A 20,545-nucleotide genomic window follows, 5' to 3' on the forward strand; every position below is an offset into this window, starting at 1 on the left:
GTCCAGTCTTCTGTGAGACCCATACACAGGCTTTTCTTGTTTCCCAGACCCTAGAACAATGGTTCTCAACCTGTGGGTCTCGACCCCTTTGGGGTCACATACCATATATCCTGCATATCAGGTACTTACGATTCATAACAGTAGCAAACTTACAGGTATGAAGTAGCAACAAAAATAATTGTATGGTTGGGGTCACCACAACATGAGGAACTGTATTAAAGGGTCACAGCATTGGGAAGGTTGAGAACCACTGGGCTAGCTTGTCTCACGTAGGTCTTTTCAGATCTATTCTTTTGAAAAACATCATGTTTACTTTGTAATTCTTTACTTTGTAATTCTTACTGCTGCTTTTAGCTCTTGAAAAATGTTAGACTGTCATTCTTACTGCTCTGTTGGCAGCTTTTGTGTGAAAATCCCCAGATGTCCTGCAGCCTCTCAGCACATGGCGGCTAAAGTTGCTGGTGGGGCTCATTTTCTCCCTTGGCACTAGGCAGGAAGATCCGCTGTTTCTTCCGAGGCGGGCCCACAGTTAGTCATCTTCACGCAGGGTAAAGGCCTGTGCAAACTGAAACCCTGTCCCCAGGACCCCAGGGAGGTGTTCAGTTGCTCTTTTGTTCTATTTAATACATGTCTAATCCTAATTTAGAAAGATTATTATTAGACAATACCAAAGGAATGGCAACAAATGACTTCTTAAAAACAACAGTTTAATTTCATCCAGAAAAAATACAAGTCTAAGATGAAACCAACCCTCTGACATGTCATTAAGTGTCATCTGTGTAGTATTATGCTCAGTAAAAACACGAAGAGATATCGCCTTTATACATTTCTAGAATCAAATATCCCATGTTAGTTATAAAATATCAACCACTAAGTAGTCCGGTTTGCTTTGTTTTATAGGGCATATTTTATAGAAACAGTATAAAATAAGGCAGGCTCTTGGAAATTCAATTATAAAATTTTAGGAAAAAAATGGTCACATCCAAGTTTTTCTGACGAGGCACCTGCAAAACTCCTGGGCTCACAGCTGCTGCTCAGAACCGGGTCTGCAGATGTGGCCTCTGGTGCACACTAGAGTGAGCCCCACCAGCAAAATGCCTTCCCCACTAACACCGACCGACGAGAAGAGTCTAACGTTTCTATAGTGTGATAAAATGTATCATTTTATATTTTAAATCTGCACTACGAAAATAAGTCTGTGCCCCAAGTCATAAACACTTAGTAAGAATGACTCGCGAATTTGGTTGTGGCATCTGAAGGTGGCTTTGGCTTTGAAGTATTTTTAAATTCATAGAAAATGTCAAACTTCTAGTAAAATAAATAAAACATTTAATAGTTGGGATGATCAACCTTAAGCTTCTTTATCTCATTTGCTAGTCGACTAAAGAGACAAGTCACTCCAGCAGCTTTGCAAAAGGAGCAGCTCACTTCCCAGGGTCAGACACGTCGCCATGGCTGTTCTGCAGGCTGAAGGAACTAGGAAATGGTGGGGTGGCTGCCAGGAGAGCCATGATCCCCTCGGCAGGGCTCCCAGGCCTATGGTGACACAAAGCTCATGCTATGGCATCAGATGGTGGCCACAGAAGGGTGATGTCCCCATGTCCCTTCACAGCCTCTGCAGATGAGGGGATAGTTCTGCCTAACGTCGAAAGGCCTAAGAAACTGCAGAAGCCGGGAAGGGCGGAGCCTCAGACAGGATGTCCCCCCTATTCTGGAGGGGGACGGAGGCTGCACAGCTTCTTTTCATCCAGTCCTTTCCAGTACCTGAAGTTGTCGTCCAGATGCTGCATAAGGTCAGGCAGGCCAACAAAGGCTGGAGGGAGAGACAGGGGTGCAGCCTTCACACAGCCTTTCTCTACAGGGTTGGGCTTCCTTATTTCCTTCTAGGAGTGGAACTTGGGCCTTCCACCACAGAGCTATGCCCTGGCCCCAGCATTTGAAGAAGGACTAAGGGAGTCGGCCATAATATAACGCCAAATTCTGGGGCGAGTAGACCAGAGGGAAACCTGTTCTCAGCCCTTGGACCCACAGGTATCAGCTCTGCACACCCCCCACCCCTGGAGTGCAGCTCTTAGGGCACAGGGAGCCAGGGACATCCTTGGGGTACCTCTTATTTGACAGGCTCTTTGCCCTCCAGGATGGCTTCTTTCTTTCCAGCTCACCTTGGAAGTCTAAGCCCCGCATCTACTTACATCTAACTAGCCAGTCCCTCCTCCTTCAGGAAGGTGCTAGGTTCTTACCGTCCCAGGCATCATACATGTCCGTGATGAAGTAGTCAATGAAAGAGATCTGAGACTTGGGAATGCTGCAGGTGTTTCTGTCAAAAACTGGCATCATCACAGGCAAGTCCAGCTGCTTCTCTTCATCAGTCTGCAGAGCAGAACACCCCAGGATCTCAGAATCCCGCCTGCCACGGAGCAGCCCCACAGGCTGATCTGCCAGACACCACACCGTTCCCAGAGTGAGGCCATCCCAAACCAACCCAAGCATCCCTAATAGCTGGAAGTCTCCTGGCTAAGGCCCCTCAGGTCAGAGGCCAGGGTGGATCTGGCACCTGCCTCTGCTGGTCCCATCACCATCCACCTGGAACCACACACTGGAACCATAAGAAGTGAGCCAAAAACACGGCCCCGCCCCAGAAAGGGCCTAGTGGCTATTGCTCAGCTATGGTTCTGTTGTCTTGTTGGGAAGACTATGAATGGTAGACCAGTAAGGAGGCGGCATCAATCCTAAAAACCTCCACAATCCTAAAAACCTCCAGCAGAGAAAAGACAGGACCAAATGCTGCACCCATAAATTCTAACCAAAGTTTAGAAAATCAACAGCAGTCCTTCTCAGACTCTTCAAAATTAAAAAAAAGAATCCAGAGAACATTTCTAGTTCATCCTAGAAAGCCAACATACCATAATAGACACACACACTGCAAACAAGCCCTGCAGACTAATATCCTTGTGGGTACTGATTAAAGATCCCAAACAAGATATTGGTCAAATTAGCATGTCAGAGGAATTCTACATGACAGGGTTTCCTGAGGCACGCTTCACTACATGAAAATCAACTGCTGTGTTAACAGAGTAAAGAAGCAGGGTATGCTGGGGTTAAAGCTTCAGTACTCAGGCGGCTAAGGCAGGAGGATTACTCTGAGTTCAAGGCCATTAGCTTTGGCTACACAGTTCTAGGATAGCCTGAGCTACAGAGTAAGATACTGTCAAGAAGAAGGAGGAGGAGGAGGAGGAGGAGGAGGAGGAGGAGGAGAAGGAGGAAGAAGAAGAAGAAGAAGGAGGAGGAGGAGGAGGAGGAGGAGGAGGAGGAGGAGGAGGAGGAGGAAGAAGGAAGAAAGAAGAAGAGGAAGAGGAAGGAGAAGGAGGAGGAGGAGGAGGAGGAGGAGGAGGAGAAGGAGGAAGAAGAAGAAGAAGAAGGAGGAGGAGGAGGAGGAAGAAGGAAGAAAGAAGAAGAGGAAGAGGAAGGAGAAGGAGGAGGAGGAGGAGGAGGAGGAGGAGGAGGAGGAGGAGGAGGAGGAGGAGAAGAAGAAGAAGAAGAAGAAGAAAAAGAAGAAGAAGAAAACAACAACAACCACCACCACCACCACCACCACCGAGGCGGGTCTTGGGATTTGTAGTTCAGACGGCAGAGTGCTTGCCTGCATGCATGCAACTCTGGGTTCAATCCCCAGGACCAAACAAACCAAGCATGGTGCCTGTAGTCCAGACTCAAGAAGCAGAGGGCAGGAGGTCAGCCTCAGGTAACAGGGAGGTCAACACCAGGCTGGGGTGGCACACATGTGTAGTTTAATCACTCAGAAAGCAGGAGGACTGAGTTTAATGCCAGCAGCCTACAATGTTAACAGTGCCAGGGTAAATCATGTGTTATAACTGTCACAATGCAGTCTGCTCCTCTGGTTACCACAGTGGCAGTAACACTTTTTCTGCAGTCCGCTAATATCTGCTCCACACGGTCACCAACATTCGAAGTTGTCAAGTGTTCCAGCGTGTGGTGTTGTTTTGAGACCGAATCTCATATACAGCTCAGGTTACCACAGAACTCAGTAAACAGCTCCTGAACTAACCCTGCCTCCAACTCCCAAGTGCTAGGATTCCGTGTACACACGACCACACCTGGCCTTGGTATTTTCCATTTAAACCTTTCTACTGGTATGTGCTAGAATTTCATTGTGGCTTTCATTTGAATTTCCCTGATGATGTAAGGTCTTTTTTTCATGTAATTATCAGCAATTCATACTATCTTTTGTGAAATGGCTATTGAAATATTATTTTTAACTGGTGGCTTGCCTTACTATTGTAATGTAACTTGGGTACATGCAGTCCTTTGTCAGAAATGACTTGTATTTTTTCTCGACATGTCCTGTTACTCATTTTTTAGCATAATTTTTTAAACTTTAATGAAGTCCAATGTATATTTTCTTTTTTTCCATGGCTGTCTGCTTTCTGTACCTAAAAGTCTTTGTCCATTTCAAAGTCACTGGGGATATTCTGTGGTAGTTTTCTCTAAAAACATCAAGGTTTGGCTTTTTCTAGTCAGGCTGACAGTTTACTGTGAAATGGTATGTCTGCGCTCACTTTCCAAAACCAATCAGGAAAATCTTGGGAGAGGCCCTTGTATGATATTTTGTTTGTGCTCTAACAAATAAAGCTTGCCTGGAGAACAGAGGGCAGAGCTGGCCACTAGTTAACCATAGAGGCCAGGCAGTGGTGGCACACACCTTTAATCCCAGCACATGGGAGGAGGAAGCAGGAAGATCAGGAGTTCAAGGCCACCCTGGACTAAAGGAGATTGAACCAGTCTAAATGAGAAACAGCCGGCGGTGGTGACACACACCTTTGATCCCAGCACTAGGGAGGTGGAGACAGGATCTCGCCCTTCCCTCCTCAATTTGGTCAGTGATTTTGTAGAGGTAAGAAGTCTCCCTAGTGGCTGCTCTGCTTCTCTTTCAGCTTTTACCTTCGATACCTGACTCTGGGGTTTTTTTTGTGTGTTTGTTTTGTTTTTTGTTTTTTGTTTTCCAGAGCTGAGGACCGAACCCAGAGCCTTGTGCTTGCTAGGCAAGCGCTGTACCACTGAGCTAAATCCTCAAGCCCCCTGACTCTGGGTTTTTATTGTTAAGACTAATTTGGATCACACATCACCACATTTCTAATATGTGAACATGGAATGTTCTTTAAGTTTCTAGCAATGGTTTGTGAGGTCTGGCCATCTATCAGTAAATTTATTTCTAAGTAATTTTTGCTTTTTATTGCTATTTTAACCAGCACTGTTTTAAGTTTCATGTTTTTTGGTTCGTATATAAAATACAACTTGACTTTTATATATGGAGCTTATTGTCCCATATGATCTCACTGATCAAATCTAATTATTAGTGTAATGTTATGTGCCTTGGGAATTTTTACACACACCTGTTATCTGTGTTTTAAGATGTGTTATTTCTGTTTTTATGTACTGTGTGCTCCCTTGCATAGTGCAGTGTCTGGAAAGACCAGCAGTGTTGAGCAGTGTGGTAACAAGAGGCCCCCAGCTTTGTTTCCATCATTAGGGCAGTATCATGTGGCTAGATGCAACATAAGCTATGTTTTTAATCCCAGCGCGCCAGAGCTGATCTACCTAGTGGGTTCTGGACAGCCAAGGCTACATACACAGAGACCCTGTCTCCAACAAAGTAATTTCCTTCTATTCCTAGTGTGCTAAGTGTTCCTGTGACGATGGATGCTGAGTACTGTCATGCCTTTTCTGTAACTAGAGCAATAGCTGTACGATTTTCTTCTGTTACTCCAGGACTACGGTGAATTACTAAATAAACGACCAGCCTTGCACTTGTGTGAAGAAGCCTAGTGGTGACGCACACCCTCTTTATGCTGCTGGACTCAGCTCCTCCACATTCAGGGTCCTGAGAAACAGACTGCCATGTCCCGTGAGGGCACCGCCTTTGTCGGGGATTGACAATGGGAGAACAGTCTCAAAATGAGCCAAAGTGCTCCTGCCTCCTTTCCCGTCTCATACAATTTGAAGGCTGGCATTACTTCTGCCATACACGTTCAGATCATCTCTGTCTTCAACAATATTTTAAGCTGCTGGCTGTAGGTGACATTTGATTCTGGTGACATTTGATTCTGCCGATTTTTTGGGGGGGGCGGGTTGTGGTTTTGAGACAGGGTTTCTCTGTGTAGTTTTGGTGCCTGTCCTGGAACTCACTCTGTAGCCCAGGCTGGCCTCAAACTCCCAGAGATCCGCCTGCCTCTGCCTCCCGAGTGCTGGGATTCAAGGCATGCGCCACCACCGCCCGGCAGAGTGTGCACACACTATGGCTATGGGCTCATTCCTCGTTAGGAAATGTCCTGCTCTCTCTGGCAGTGCCCTGTCTGTCTTTTGTTCGAAACTGATACGGCTGTTCAGTCTTATGTTTATAATTTGCACACTATGCTCGCATGGGTTCGCCATCTTTCTATCCTTAATCTAATCCATCCTTTCCAGTCTGCCTGTAGCTGAGCTTCTTTGTTTTGCTTGGTTTCGGAGGCAGGATGTCATCATGGAGCTGTCCCTGAGCTCACAGCCTCCCTTCCATGTGCTGAGATTCCTGGCTGTATCACCACACCCCACTTCATCTGTTCTGATGAATGCTCTCTTCATGGGAGTGCTTAGCTCATTAACATTCAATGGAGTTGAATTTAATAATACTGTTAGGATTTGGAAGAACTACCGTGTGTAATTACTTCCCGTTCTTACCTTCCTGGTCCAGGCCCTGTGGGATGACAGCCTGTACTCTTGGTGTTTAACTCAGCAGTGCTGAGACTGCTGTACTTGGTGGAGTGTAGACGTCTCGGACCGTGGAAGGCCACTCATTCCCTCTAGACCCTTTTCCTATCACATCACTTACCGCAGAGACCCAGCAATGCAGTGTGAGAACCTTTGCTTCAAGTAACTCTGTGTCTTACTACAGAGAAATTTAGAGACTAGAAAAGTCTTAGATAGCTACCCAGGTAGTAACCAATCTTTGTGATCCTTTTCTTTCATCTTGAATAGTCAAGTTTGCAGTGATCACTTCCTTTCTACTTTAAGAACTTCTCTTAGCATTTCTTACATTGCAGGTTTACTAGCGATGAACTACCTACCAGTTTCCCCTTATCTGAGAAGGCTTTCATCTTGCCCTGATCCTTGAAGGCTATTTCACTAGGTACAGAGTACTGGGCGTACTTAGAAGAGTACTTAGAAGTTTTCTTCTAACAGCAGCTTAAATACGATGTTTCAGTGTCTTCTGGCCTCAGATGTAGCCCTGGCTAGCCCAGAACTCTCTAATGTAGACCAGGCTGGCCTGGAACTCACAGAGATCTGCCTGCCTCTGCCTCCTGAGAGCATGGATTAAAAGCGTGCACCACAATTCAGGCCCTTGTTATGTGCCAAGCAAAGCTCTACGACTGATCTGCCCCTCGGTCCTGGCCACTCTCTGGGCTTCTTTAATCTGTGTGCTTATCTCTGCTCCCAAATCTGCAAACACTCTAGCAATTTATTTTTCTTCTGTCCCAGGAAGATGTGAGGGGCATTGATTTCAGGAAAAACCTGCCAACCCAGGGTTCCAAATCCGGCAAAGATGTTCAAAGAATGAAGACAAAGTAGCACGTTTTCAGATAAAGAAGACATTATCAAAATGTTATCAAAAATGTTCTTCAAAGACAGAATTTCTTTTAGAGTTCTCTTTCCTAGTTTTAAGTCCATAGCCTCATGGTGTTCCCCCATTTGGAGCATGAGTGCGTACACACCGTGTGCATGCATGCATGTGTGCATGCATGTGTGCGTGCGCGCACACATAAAAGGAATTAAGACATAGCATTTTACCTGAGAAAAATACTCTTCTGAAATGCGTGCGGCCCACTCGATGCAGTGTTCCAGGCGCCGGCAGGGGTTGGACACGTCGGCACACTTAATCATCATCCGTTTGATCAGAGTCCGGTTCTCTGGAGTCCTGAACACAGTGCTTAGGGCTTCTTGATTTTCGACAGTTTTCTGAACCACGGGTGAAATCAAAGCAATCAAAACGGGCTTGGTGTCCAGCTACCTTACCTAGGGTTCTGGGAGCCTGGGAGCCTGTAGCGGGGGGGTCTACAAAGTTAAGGCGTCCTACAGCAGAGCCTTTCATTCTACAAAGAGGAAGCACGGCCCAGTGAGTTCAGCAGGACCCCAGCAGCACTGAGACCGGCAGATCTGCCCCTTTCTCCTCTCTGTCTCTCTGGTGGCCTTTTCTTTTCGTATTGGTGAGAACTCAAAGGCTCGTCTTTATCTTTTTAAGATACTAAAAATGAGTTCTCTCTTCTCACAACGACAGAGCTCTGTGGCCCAGCAGCCCCCTCCTCCCACAGCCCAGTCTTCACCAGCATTTTGACAGGGATTTTGAGAATCTTCAGCCTTCACTGAACCCAGATCACGTTAAGTGACAATCCCTCATACTGTCTTAGTATCTATGATATACAAAGGGCACAAAGTCCTTTTCTTTTGATCTGTATTCACAAAAAGAGTCTGTGGGAACTGTGGAAAGTATCCTTACATTATAATTACAAACACGGGCAGGGTTCAAGGTGAGGTGATTCATCCCAGCTGAGCCTCGGTGCTTCCTACTCTACACTGTCCTCTGCCCTGAGGTCTACCCTTCCCTTCTACAGATGAGGAAATGGTGGGAATCTACACCAGGCAGCTCCTGCCTGGCCAGAGGTCAATGTCACAGCAGAGGGTCCTTCTAGCCCTTCTCTGCACTACCGTGGAATACACCCACTGGAGAGTGGCTGTTAAGAGCCCTGTAGGAGCCAGGGGTGGTGGCACACACCTTTAATCCCAGCATTTGGGAGGCAGAGATAGGCAGATCTCTGTGAGATTGAGCCCAGCCTGGTCTACCTATTGAATTCTAGGCCAGCCAGGACTACATAGTTAGAGCCTGGTTAAAACAAACAAAAAAAAAAAGAGCTTCCTAGGGCGCCAACTGACTCTAGAATGTTCAAAAGGGGAGGAAACATTTTGAGACAAGGCACAGGAATGGCCATGTGACAACTTGTTTACACATCTATCTGCATGTTCTATCGCATGTTACCCTGCCAGATACTTGCATGTTAAATGACTTTTGAAAACCAATGAAAACCACACTTCAACCTGGTGCCATGGCTCACCCCTGTAACCCCAGCACCTGAGGCGGACGTAGGGGGTCACTGAGTTCCAGGCCAGTCTGGGCTACAGAGGGAAGGCTTGTCTCTAGATAGATAGACAAATCAAATGAAAGAAAGAAAAATGGAAAACCATATTCAACATGCCCACCAAAGGCCCTGCTACCACTTGGGACCTGCTAGGTCTGAGTTCTCCATGTCCCTGGCGAGTGTGACCCCCATGAAGGGCCTCAGGATAAGTTTCTCTCACCTCATTCCCTTGTGTTGTCAAGGGCTTGGTGATGCTGTTCATAAATTTGTGGACATGTTCATAGTGCTTTGTCATTTCCGTGGCCAGGACCATGTCGATAATACCCTGGCGTAGTATCCGGTAGTCATTCCTGTTGCCGACGACAGAGAGACTGCTACAGGTTACTGATTCAGGCTGGTGGGCTACGCTCTGTTTGGACAACCCTCTGTTTCCCAGGATGTCTGTCCACTGCAGCTATCAGTCCCGCACCACTGGGAGATACACTTGCCTCCATCACCAGACAGAAGTTAGAAATCAGCCGACAGGTAGGATACTATAGCCGTGTGTCACATCCATAACTACGCAGTACCCTGCACACTTCTCAGGATGAGACAGGTTCTAGCAGGGACAAACAAGGACCTCTCCCTCCTCCTCTCTAAAGACAGTCTCATTGTGTAGTCCAGGATGGCCTCAAACCCATGACTTTCTTGTATCAGCCTTTTAAGGCTGGGATTACAGACCTGTGCCACTACGCCAAGCAAGACTATTCTCTTGGTGCCCACAGTCTGTCTCCACATTCACTAACAATGTGCCTTGCATGGAGGTACCTGGAGGCCCAGAGAACTGATAGCCCTTCTTCTAACCCAAGCTTGCAAGCCGTGAGCACGGTTCCTCCATGGTGTCTACTTCAGTTCCTACCTCCAGGTTCCTGCCCTGATTTCCCTCAGTGATGGACTGTTACCCAGAGGTGTAAGATGAAATAAGCCCTTTCCTCCTCAAGCTGCTTTTGGTCTCGGGTTTTTAATCATAGCACTAGAAACCCTAGGTTTTATGTATTCTCTGTAAATTATGTACTTACAAGTATATGTGAGTAAAACTTGTATTAAGCCCACCTCTGAAATTCTAAGACATGGTACAATGGAGTTTTGAGAAATCAGGATACTTCTTTTTTGGTTTTTCGAGACAGAGTCTCTCTGTGTAGTTTTGGTGCCTGTCCTGGATCTCACTCTGTAGCCCAGGCTGGCCTTGAACTCACAGAGATCCGCCTGCCTCTGCCTCTCAAGTGCTGGGATTAAAGGTATGCACCACCACTGCCCAGCTTAGGACACTCTTTTTAAAAACCCTATATCAAATTTTCCTTAAAAATCCAAATGAAAATATTTCTCATGACACTTTTTTCCTCTTCAATTGAGCTCTCCTGTGTATTGGGACCCGGCCTAGGCACAAAGACTGAACTGATGAAAACAAGCCCGTGACACTGCAGTATGGGGTCTAACCTGAGCTGGATGAGGTGGCCCAGGCAGCCTATAATCCTAGCACTGGCAGGGCTGAGGCAGGAGGACTTCAAGTTTAAGGCCACCCCAGCCCACGTAGTGAGACCCTGTCTCCAAACGTCTAGCTGGACGTTAACCACCTGGTTTTGGTTGGCTGGAAACAGAGTCCAAAGCCTTGTACATGCTAGGCGAGTGCGAACCGACAAGACATGCCACTGCTTCCCATCTGTTTCTGTAAATGAAACGGGACAAGTGCTCACCAACCAGTGACTGAGCAATCCAGACTTTCACTTAGCATGAGGACCAGGGAAAATGCTCCCTCGGGGGACACCCACCAAAAGTGTGCAGGCCAAGAGGAGTGTGCCAGGCAGCTCAACCTGGGCAACTCAGCAAGACCCTGCCTCAAAATACACTTATTTCAGCACTGATGTTGCGGGCAGCGGCTCCCCCTGCAGTCACGTGACCTACATCTCAGCCCCGTCGGTCCTCACCTCTCCATGTTTTTAAAGATGTTGCATTTGTCATTTTCAAGGGTCAGCTGGAAGGCCAGCGCTGCGTGGTGGCTCTCCAGCACTGCTGTGTCATTGTACAGCACAGCCAGCTCGTTCCCCGAGTTGCAGAGGAATGAGTTGGTTCTCCCAGGGTGGTCCACATCGTGAATGGCGGCGGCGATGAGGGCGGCAACCTCATCAATCCGATCTAAAGTTTCCTGAAAACAAGAACGCCTTTGCAAACCAGTGTGCCTTCAACAGGTTTCTCTGCGCATGCACACACGCACGCACGCGCGCGCACACACACACACACACACACACACACACACACACACACACACACATGCACGCACGCACGCACGCACGCACGCACGGCTGCTGGAGAACACTCCCTGATCTGCAGGCACACACACAGCGAGGGCACTCTGCCAGTCTCTCTCCAGACCACTGCAATACAAGCCCAGAGCCTGGGATTTTTGACTTAGCGATATTATGTAAATCAAAATAAAAAAAATAACTTTACAAATGAATGCTACTTATATTAACTGGGAGCTAACCTACTTCTCCACTCCTTTTTGGTGCTGTCTTTTTTTTTTTTTTTTTTTTTTTTTTTGGTTTTTGAGACAGGGTTTCTCTGTGTAGCTTTGCGCCTTTCCTGGAACTCACTTGGTAGCCCAGGCTGGCCTCGAACTCACATAGATCCGCCTGTCTCTGCCTCCCGAGTGCTGGGATTAAAGACGTGCGCCACCACCGCCCGGCGGTGCTATCTTTTTTTAACTGACATAAGGGTCTTGTGAATTTGGTAAAATGATCTGGAATATCTCCACCTCTTCCAGGGCTCTAAAAGTTTATGTAGTTAAAAATAATCTTATTTATTAATTTAGAGACAGTGTCTCTCCATGTAACTAAGGCTACCCTTGAACCCTTGGTCTAACCTCAGCTTCCTGAGGCTGGGATTACAAGTATGTATCATTAGCCCAGCTAGTTTTCTTTTACTTTTATCAATTTACATCATTAAAAAAAAAGAAAGAGCCGGGCGGTGGTGACGCACGCCTTTAATCCCAGCACTCGGGAGGCAGAGGCAGGTGGATCTTTGTGAGTTCGAGGCCAGCCTGGTCTACAGAGCGAGATCCAGGAAAAGGCACAAAGCTACACAGAGAAACCCTGTCTCAAAAAAACCAAAAAAAAAAAAAAAAAAAAAAAAAAAAGAAAGAAAGAAACCATCAGCTTTTACATTTTTGAGTTAATATAGATGTGTGAGGTACTTTTTTCTAGCATTTATTTTTCAAATTTATGTATTTCTGTTTTCCTTATTTCTCAGTTTTGATACTAGATTGTCTTAATTCCAAAAGCCATTGTGGATTATTATTGGCTCCCCACTCCCTCACAATGTAGCCAAGGCTAGCCTTGAACATCTGGCGGTGCTTCTCAAGTACTGGGATTACAGGACTATACCGCCATGCCCAGCTGTAGTGTGTGTGTGTGTGTGTGTGTGTGTGTGTGTATGTGTGTGCGTGCGCGCGTGCCCCTCGCGCACACTTGCATAGATGCACATATATGTGACTGAGAATGAACACATGAATGTGCACATGCATGTGAAGGCCAGAGGCTATTTACCAGGGCTGAAGAGATGGCCCAGTGGTTAGGAACACTGGCTGCTCTTCCAGAGGACCAGGGTTCAATCCCCAGCACCCACATGGCAGCTCACACCTGTCTGAAACTCCAGTTCCAGGGGATCTGACACCCTCACACAGACATGCATGCAGGAAAAACACCACTGCACATAAAATAAATAAACCTTTAAAAAAAAAAGAGGGGGTGGTAGAGTGCTTGCCTAATAAGCGCAAGGCCCTGGGTTTGGGGGGGGGGGAGAGCTATTTACCTGTTTTTTCGGGACCTGGGGCTAGGTGGCTAGGCTGGCTGGCACTTAGTGAACCCCAGGAATCTGCCTGTACCTGCCTCCCCAGTGCACAGACCACACCGCCATGCCCAGCTTTTCATGTGGGTGCCATGCGCTTTCCTGGCTATCTCCCTAGCCCAAATCATTCTATAGGTTTTGATAGACAGGTTTTTCTTTTTTCTTTTTTCTTTTTTCTTTTTTTTTTTTTTTTTTTTTTTTTGGTTTTTCAAGACAGGGTTTCTCTGTGTAGCTTTGCGCCTTTCCTGGAACTCGCTTTGGAGACCAGGCTGGACTCTAACTCACAGAGATCCCCTGCCTCTGCCTCCCTAGTGCTGGGATTAAAGGCGTGCGCCACCACCTCCCGGCAGGTTTTTCATTTTACTTCAAAATTTACTCAAGCACGATTGCCCAAATGTGAGCTGAACAAGATGACCAATGAACAGAACAAACTGAATGGGGAAAAGCTCATGAGGCCTCAACCCTACATAAAGAACTAAGGGCGAGGGGGAGGGGGGAGAGGGGATCTGTGGTTGGTTATGTAAAATGAATAAAATTTCTTAATTAAAAAAAGAGAAATTACAGATAGAGGAATTACCCTGGATAATAGCAAATGTATCTTCGAAGACAGATTTTTTTTTAGACAAAGGAGCATGTAAATGTTGGTAATGTACAAAATGTTTTTAAAACTGTAAAGCAATATATATATGGTCGTAATTAAATTTAACTCACTCCAGGGGGAAAAAAGAACTAAAGCAACAGAGGAAAGCTGGGAATGAGAGAAATGGTCTGCCCCAGGGAAGAGCACACTTATCAGTTGTTCAATGCCCAATGGTCAGCGCTGAAAAACATATATACAAGTAACATGTATATGGACTCAACAGGTTATATTTAGAAATATATATGTTTATACAAACACATATGCATGCACAAAACTGATGCGAAAAGAGGCCATGATTTTCAGGGAGAGCACTTATACTCATAAGAGAAGGGAGAAATGTTGTAATTGTAATCTCAAAAAAAAAAAAAAAAAAAAAAAAAAAAAAAAAAAAAAAAGCTGGAGCTGGGCATTGTGGTGCACTTGAGAGGCAGAGGCAGGTAAATCTGAGTTCCAGACCAGCCTGATCTACGTAATGAGACTGTGTCTTTAAAAAAAAATTATATGTGTGTGTGTGTGTGTGTGTGTGTATAAAATAAATAAATAAATATAAAATTGGGCTGGAGAGATGCCTCAGAGGTTGAGAACACTGACTGCTCTTCCAGAGGATCCAGGTTCAATTCCCAGCACCCACATGGCAGCTCACAACTGTCTTAACTCCAAGATCTGACTTCTCACACAGACAGACAGACATGCAGGCAAAACACCAATACACATAAAATAAAAATAAATAATTGAGAAAAGGAAAAACGTTCAAAGCATCTGTCGTTTTGGTTTTATTTCTCCGTGGATCTGAGTTTTCCCAGCTGCTCTGCATAGGAAGTGATTGACAGCCACTAACTGTTAATCTAGCTCTGTTGTGACTCAGCATCCAGTGCCTGGAAACCGAGCTTCAAAACAGTGTGCCTAGTGTAAGATGCAGGGCGGGGCTGGAGAGACGGCTCAGCAGTTAAGAGCACTGACTGAGTTCAATTCCCAGCACTACACGGCAGCTCACAACCATCTATAATGAGGGCTGATGCCCTCTTCTGGCATGCAGGCATACATGTAGACAGAGCATTCATAAAATAAATAAATGCATTTTTAAAAAGATATTGAAGGGCAGGAAGACAGCTCAGTACTTAAAAGAGCTTGCCATCAAGTCCAACAACCTGAGCTGATCGCAGAGACCCAGTGGTGGAGAGAGTGAACTTTCACAACTTGTCCTCTCACTCCCATGTGCATGCTATGGTGGGCATGCATGTTCTCAGGTGTGCATGTGCATGCAGACTTTAAAAAAGAAGATCATGGGTTGGGGATTTAGCTCAGTGGTAAAGCGATTGCCTAGCAAGCACAAGGCCCTGGGTTCAGTCCTCATCTGCGGGTGTGTGTGTGTGTGTGTGTGTGTGTGTGTGTGTGTGTGTGTTATATTTGGAAGTATTCTACAAACATGTGAAAATAAGGGTATATATCTAATAAACTTGTCTTATAAATTAATTTTATTTAAAATTCTGTAATTTTTCACTTTAGCTAGGGACACTCTATGGTGTGAATTTAATAAATACTTTGACTATCATTATAAGCAAGGTCTGGCTTTGTGTGTACTAGCAACCCCAGCATTTGGAAGCTGGAGGCAGGAGGATAAGGTGTTCAAGACAACACAATGAATTCACGCCAGCCTCAAATACACAAGACCCTGTCTCAGAACCATACACATTGTTTGAGGCTAGCTCTGAATATATTTGTTCAAAAGCAACAAACCCAAGCAGAGATTGCTCTTTAGAGGCTAAGTCACTTTAGCCCAGACTCTCCCTGGCCACCTGTCTCTCTGAGGAAACAGTCCATTCTCTGCATTCTTACCCCACCTATGGACTTGGTCTCGAGCTTTCAAATAAGAATGGAGCTAGAGGTTAGCTCTCTCACTTCGCAGCACGCAGCCCAGGGTTGCTGAACAGTTGGCCTGTACGTCTGAGGCACAGGGTGTGTGTGTGTGTGTGTGTGTGTGTGTGTGTGTGTGTGTGTGTGTGTGTATGGGGGGTAATGAAAGGTGAATTCATCACAGGGGTGTGTTTCTGAGGGAGAAGGAAGCTGCTCATGGTGGTCACAGTCAGATGTGCTGCCTTGGAAAGAACGAGATGGAAACATTGAGAGAGAGCTCCAGAGGGGCCAAGAGAGGAGTGAGCGGGGCCTCCCTCACTGGGTGGGAAAATGAGAAGGAGCATAGTCTATCTGAGGTCAGATGGTCAGACAGGAGAGCTGAGGAATGGGCAGTAATGGATTTGGGCTTACGGCACAGGCGAGCATCTTAAGGAGGCTCAATGTGCCCACTGTGAAACCTCCTCTCCCCCAAAGGATAGGCCTGTCCTGTCTCTGTTGGCTTTCTCTTCAGGGACTGCAGCTGCTGCTGCTGCTGCTGCTTTTTTTTTCCCCCAATGGTTTTTCAAGACAGGGTTTCTCTGTGTAGCTTTAGATCCTTTCCTGGAACTCACTCTGTAGCCCAGGCTGGCCTCGAACTCACAGAGATCCGCCTGCCTCTGCCTCCTGAGATTAAAGTCGTGCACCACCATGCCCAGTGTATGCTGAGCCTGCAGATTAATCTACCAACTGGCTTCCTTTGTGACCAAGTTGCACACAGGTGAGGACCCAGTGTTTCTATTACCACACGGTGAGAACAGGGGCAGGCGCGCTGGACTCTCCCTACGCTGCTGTTAAAGGCAGAACGCGAACGTTAGCTTACCTTTATTTTGTTTCTGGAAAGGAAATAGGCAGTGGCATGGAGCACATCCGCAGAATGTGTGGAATTGTGGTAGGGGTTAGAAGAATGATAATTGGCTTCAATAACTTGAAACCACGATCTCAGTGTTGCCTCAGAGCACTGTAAGAATTCACAGATTCCAAAACGAGCAAAGGTTTTGAGACCTAGATAAATCAAAGGCCTACAAAGAAAAAGATCCACGGTGTAAAACAGCAAAGAAGCAGTGCCCTGAGCGTGGGAGAGACTCAGGACCAACAAGCAAATCCCAGCCAACTGCAGAGTACCCGGGACAGCCAGTGGGCACTGCAGGGCAGCATTCCATGGGGGAGGGGCAGCATGACAGCTTCTGCCTTAGCCTTCTGCGGGCAGCCTCACTTGCTGGGGTGAAGTTTTCCACCTTGCTTGCATCCGTGGAATCCTCAGAACCTTCTCTTTCCCTGACTCAACATGCTGCCTGTAATCCTATTCTCACATGTTACTACTGATGTCCTGTCTAGAGAAAAATAACCACTGGACCTATAAACTGGACACCGCCAAGGTCAGGTGACTGATGGCCTCAACAATCTGGAGGTAGGTGCTATAGTCTAATGGAGTTTACCCTGAGAAGTTGACCAGCTGCCCGAAAGTAAGGCCCTTCCTTAGATGGCACTTTGATTTACTGGCTTGGCTTGGCAGGTTAAGAAATCTGTCCCACGGAAGCCCTCTCAGAGGTCATTATAAGACTCAACCTGGCCATCCTTAATACAGTGTTCATAGTTGTAATGGTTCTGGTGTGTAAACTAGGAGCTCCGAGGCTCACTTGTCATGGGGATACGCCTGTCCACTCTGCTTGACTGTGTGAAGTGGGAGTCTCGGTATAGACAGATCACCCAGTGGGATGAGACCTGGTCAATCATCCCACAGCTCAGCAGAGCCATCTCTCCCAAAACCAGACCACACCCATGGCTGGCATTGGCTGTGGATGTCCAGTCCTATGTGCCAAGACCCCTGTGGTTAACAGCTTTTACTCGGTAAAACCTAAGCTCCCACTCTGCAACCATAAGCCAATGAATGTAAGTAGGGTGGGCCACTTGTGTGGGCCACCAACATGGCAACCAGGAGCTGAGTGAGTTAGTTTTATCAAATGTGTAACTAACAATATTTGCTCTAGGCTCTGGGGCAGGGGACTCTTTGTTGCTACCTCCTATAGTACCACATACTGGAGAAATTAGGAACCTAATATAATACCACACACTAGAGAAATCAGGAACGCATGTCACAGGAAAAACTACTACCTGAGGAAGCCATCACTGTTGCTACATGACTGCACATGCGCTGTCCAGCAGCCAAGCAAGAGGCTTAGTCATCCCTTACGCATGCGCTGCATGATCACGGGATCTATGTGCATTTGTGGCCTGAGAATCCATGAAAAGCAGGCCACAGGGTCACAGACTCCTCCCCACTTCTTCTTGCCCCTCTCCTTTCTCCTCTCTCTCCATGCACAACCTTCCATAGACCTAAAGCACATTCCCCTCTGTTCCTTCTCCTAACAAACGCTTAGAGTGGGTTCTGTCGTACCTCGTGGCTTTTCTCGCACAGAAAACAGTGACGCTTAATGAATAACACTGCGCTGCTGCACAAAACTAACAATCACAGCTAGGCAAACTGCCTGTGGCCCGAAGACTCAGGGCAACCTGAAATCCCACTACTTCCTCAGCCTCCGTCCTCACCCGAGGAACAGCTCTGCACACACCAGTGCTGCTCCTGTGGCTCCCTGTCCAGGCCCTGGGAAACCTGCTCAACGCACCTTTTTTGAGTAGCCGCTTCCAGCTCAAAAATGTCGAAGTCCCACTGTTCTTCATTTTCTATGGCCATGGCAATCCGTGGTGGGATGTCATTAAGGGAGATGGGGGTGGGAATACTGCTTGAAGATGGCTGAAGGTCTGCAAGGTGATATAATTTGGAAAACAACATTAGTAGGTTCATGGCATCTGATGTTCGGGGTGGGGACAGTGCTATATTAGAAATGGCTGCTTTGCTGCTGAGGCTTTACAGGACACCCAGAACTTACTGATGAGAACAACCGGTCCCATCATTTAACCTGGATTGCAGTGTTACATTGACCTAAGAGGTTAAAAAACAGAGAACTTACTTTTGGTTGCAAGAACATACTCATTTCCTGAAAACCTTCGTAAGCCATCCTGGTGAAAATCAAGGAAAGAAGAGAAAGTATGGTTATAGCTCTTCTTTCCACCTTAGAAAAGCTAGGTGGTCAGCCCCACAGGATAATCCAGCCCACTACAAAGCTGCCCACTCCAGCAGGCTGAATACTGTGGCCAGCCCCAAATTCAATCACTTCCTGGGTGCTGGGCTCTTCTCCTGGAACCTAGGCTCAGGCAGTGTTGATACCAATGAGGTGACCGGCATGCCTGCCCCATTCCAAGACCAACTAATGCTCTAGTGACAGTCTCCTTCTGCCCTCTCCAAACTCTGCAGTCTCTAGAACATTTCTTTCTCACCTTTTTGGGGGGCGGGTTGGGGAACATTTAGAGATAGAGTCTCTCTGTAACGGTCTTGGCTGTCCTAGAACTCGCTCTGTAGACCAGGGTGGCCTCAAACCCACAGAGTTCCACCTCTGCCTCTGTCTCTGCTTCTGCTGGGATCAAAGGCATGTGCCACTACCACTCTGGCCTTTGGCATCTTTTAGGTGGGTTCCTCCCCTTGTTCGCTGAGTACCAGCCAATCATTCAGCCCCCTCTATGCTCCAACACCACAATCTCTTGTATCCACTCCCACCCCGCCCTCCACATGCTCACCCGACCTACAGACCACAGTTAGAGGTTACCACTGGGAATCACCCTACCTTCTAGAATTGACTGTCCAAAACTTACTTTTTTGAAATCTAGTGACTTCAGATAGTGGGAATTGGGAGGGAGTAAATTTTGTTTCTAACTGAGACGGCTGGCAGAACACCGGTATAGTATAGTTTGTCTTCCTGGTGGAAGCTCTGCTCCGGACGGGCTGCAGCGTTGGTGTCCAGGGCTCCTCAAGAGTCTGAGAGACACCCCCCCTAAGGCCTTCTTTCCTACAAAGTTATCCAAAGGCTGCTGGGATGCTTTGGCGGTGAAACCATGCCCCGCACCCTGGCACTTTCTAAACATAGAAGCAGGAGAGCGTTTTGTTGTGCAATTTGTCATGTAGCTTTCAGTTTAAGGTGTGATGTTCTGTTTTGTTGTTCTCTTTTGGTGCTGGGGATCAAACTCAAGCATTCTACCACCAAGGGACACTCCTACCACGACTATGAAACTTGGACGGCTGTTCTTTTTCTCAGCTTTTAAAATCTTTAAGATAAGCTGGGTGTTGTTGTGGGACAATCTTTTTGTACACTGTGAAGATGTGTCTTTGCCAAGGCGTCTTCTGATTGGTTTAATAAAGAGCTGAATGGCCAATAGCTAGGCAGGAGAGAATAGGCAGGACTTCCAGGGAGAGAGAGAACTCAGGATGAATCTAGGCGTTCTGGAGAAGCCAGAGAAACACGGAGTGAGTCGGAGGTACAAATGGAGGATAGGAAACAGCCATGTGGCAGAAAGTAGATTAATAGAAATGAGTTAAGTTATAAAGGCTGGTTGAGAACAAGCTTAAGCTAAGGCCAAGCTTTCATAATTAATAATAAGTCTCCATGTCATTATTTGGGGCTGGCAGTCCCAAAAGAAAGTCCAACCATACCCTTAATCTCAACACTCCAGAAGCAGAAACAGGCAGCTTTCCATGAGTTCAAAGACAGCCTGGTCTACCTAGCAAATTCCAGGCCAGCAAGGACTATATAGTGAGACTTTGCCTCAAAATAAAACAAAACAACAACAAAACCATAATAAACAGACAAACAAACAAACCAAAAAACCCTTTAATACAACTGAAAATGTCTTCTTTAAATAAACGACTTGTAAAACCCTAAGTGACACTGGAAAACAGATCAACATCATCTCTCTTCTGCTCCAAGCTGAGGATTCCTGGGAGGTAAGCAGCAGGCACCTCTTAGTCCAAGCACAGCTGAAGAGAAACCATGAAGGAGTCATGGCCTCTACTGTGCCCTACACAGATGCCCTACTTGACTTCTAGAGCCCTGTC

General features: G+C 46.6%; 1 protein-coding gene across 1 annotated transcript in view; it reads right to left on the reverse strand.

The window, feature by feature from the left end:
* Positions 1–690: 690 nt before the first annotated feature.
* Positions 691–20,545, reverse strand: part of Pde8a (phosphodiesterase 8A) — a 137,000-nt gene continuing 117,145 nt past the window's right edge. Inside the window, exons 15-22 of the mRNA XM_059272311.1 lie at positions 18,570–18,618; positions 18,225–18,360; positions 16,421–16,619; positions 11,150–11,367; positions 9,406–9,535; positions 7,843–8,010; positions 2,241–2,370; positions 691–1,813 (exon numbers count right to left, since the gene is read on the reverse strand). Of these exons, the coding sequence (XP_059128294.1) occupies positions 1,707–1,813; positions 2,241–2,370; positions 7,843–8,010; positions 9,406–9,535; positions 11,150–11,367; positions 16,421–16,619; positions 18,225–18,360; positions 18,570–18,618 (1,137 nt within the window). The 3' untranslated portion in view covers positions 691–1,706. The remainder of the gene's footprint in view (positions 1,814–2,240; positions 2,371–7,842; positions 8,011–9,405; positions 9,536–11,149; positions 11,368–16,420; positions 16,620–18,224; positions 18,361–18,569; positions 18,619–20,545) is intronic.

The sequence above is a fragment of the Peromyscus eremicus genome, chromosome 1 (assembly GCF_949786415.1).
Source record: "Peromyscus eremicus chromosome 1, PerEre_H2_v1, whole genome shotgun sequence".
In the NCBI taxonomy this organism is placed as follows: domain Eukaryota; kingdom Metazoa; phylum Chordata; class Mammalia; order Rodentia; family Cricetidae; genus Peromyscus; species Peromyscus eremicus.